The 1961-nt window shown below is 43.1% G+C and overlaps 1 protein-coding gene across 1 annotated transcript; it reads right to left on the bottom strand.

The window, feature by feature from the left end:
• Nucleotides 1-480: 480 nt before the first annotated feature.
• Nucleotides 481-1583, bottom strand: LOC126500938 (60S acidic ribosomal protein P0-like). Its single transcript, XM_050141269.1, has one exon. It carries the CDS (start codon nt 1510-1512, stop codon nt 556-558), a length of 957 nt encoding a protein of 318 aa, XP_049997226.1. The 5' UTR covers nt 1513-1583; the 3' UTR covers nt 481-555.
• Between the last annotated feature and the right edge of the window lie 378 nt (nt 1584-1961).

Here is a 1961-nt window from a genome sequence, read left to right on the forward strand (position 1 = left end):
AGGCATCTCTAGGAGAAAAGGGATCAATCATATTACCCATTTGTAAACCTTAAAAATCAAAAAAGAATATCTGTAGGCCAAGATAATCACCTGTGCCATGGTGGCACAGCTATTGTGAGGGTAACCAACCAACTTTGGATTAGATTTTATTTGAGGTCCCTCCACATGAGGGAAACAATGCATGATACTGTAAGTCCAGTTAACAACGTATCTGCAGACATCTAAGGCTCAAGATGTGGCCTTCATATTGTTGTTTAGGTAAACAGGCATAGAGCCAAACTGCCTTCTAAATATCTATCTATCTATCTATCTATCTATCTATCTATCTATCTATCTATAGACAAAAGCTTTTCTCAGTCATAATCTGAGAAACTTCTCTTTACAGAGCTTTCCCCAACATGCAGGCATATCTTTTTAAGTGATACTTAATATTCAACTTTATTTTTTATGTATTTTATATGGAAAAATTTAAACAAAATATTTTTTTTAACAGAAGTAAGCTTTTATTTCCACGTTTCTTGGATTAAGTTGTCTGAATTGGTTGCTTTGAGAGGATTAGTCAAAGAGACCAAATCCCATATTTTCATCTGATTCCTCCGACTCTTCCTTGGCTTCAGCCTTCGCTGGGGCTGCAGTGGCAGCAGCAGGAGCAGCAGTGGTGGCGGCAGCCACAGGGGCAGCAGCCACAAATGCAAATGGATCAGCCAAGAAGGCCTTGACCTTTTCAGCAAGTGGGAAGGTGTACTCAGTCTCCACAGACAGAACCAGAACCCGCTTGTACCCATTGATGATCGAGTGTGGCACTGAGGCAACAGTCGGGTAGCCGATCTGCAGACAAACACTGGCAACATTCCGGACACCCTCTAGGAAGCGAGAGTGCAGAGCCTGCTCTGTGATGTCAAGCACTTCTGGGTTGTAAATGCTGCCATTGTCAAACACCTGCTGGATGATCAGCCCAAAGGAGAAGGGGGAGATGTTCAGCATGTTCAGCAGCGTGGCTTCACTGGCTCCTACTTTGTCTCCAGTTTTTATCAGCTGCACATCACTCAGAATTTCAATGGTGCCCCTGGAGATTTTAGTGGTGATGCCTAAAGCCTGGAAAAAAGAGGTCTTCTCGGGCCCCAGACCAGTGTTCTGGGCTGGCACAGTGACCTCACATGGGGCAATGGCACCAGCACGGGCAGCAGCTGGCACCTTATTGGCCAGCAACATGTCCCTAATCTCAGTGAGGTCCTCCTTGGTGAACACAAAGCCCACATTGCCCCGGATATGAGGCAGCAGCTTCTCCAGAGCTGGGTTGTTCTCCAGGTGCCCCCGGATGGCCTTCCGCATCATGGTGTTCTTGCCCATCAGCACCACAGCCTTCCCTCGCAGGGACATGCGGATCTGCTGCATCTGCTTGGAGCCCACATTGTCTGCTCCCACAATGAAGCATTTTGGATAATCATCCAAAAGTTGGATGATCTTAAGGAAGTAGTTGGACTTCCAGGTCGCCCTGTCTTCCCTGGGCATCACGGCGGTGCGTCAGGGATTGCCACGCAGGGTTTAAAGACGATGTCACTCCAACGAGGACGCCTGGCGAGAGAGCAACAAAATATTTTTTAATCAACTACTTTATTGTTAAAATATTCATTAAAATGTGTGATGATTCTAACTTATTTTTACTTTTCACATTTTTTTCTGTTCTTTGGGGATGTTTAGTGACTATAGGAAAATTTATAATTATTACTTCTCATTTTATGGAGAATGTAATTATGATTTTAACAGGAATTTTACGTAATTTATAAATTCCATTGGATGGCATGAATATTTTAATAAAATGCAATACAGTAGAAAGATAAACTATATTTGCAATGAGAATATTGGTATTAGTCTTGGCATAGCCACTGAGTAGCCAAATTACAAAGTTTTACCTGAAAATTTCACTTCTCATCTACATCTATTAGGTTCTGTTACTTCAC

This window comes from Alexandromys fortis, unplaced genomic scaffold, assembly GCF_014885135.2.
Source record: "Alexandromys fortis isolate MF-2015 unplaced genomic scaffold, M_Fortis_MF-2015_v1.1 scaffold_7, whole genome shotgun sequence".
NCBI lineage: Eukaryota > Metazoa > Chordata > Mammalia > Rodentia > Cricetidae > Alexandromys > Alexandromys fortis.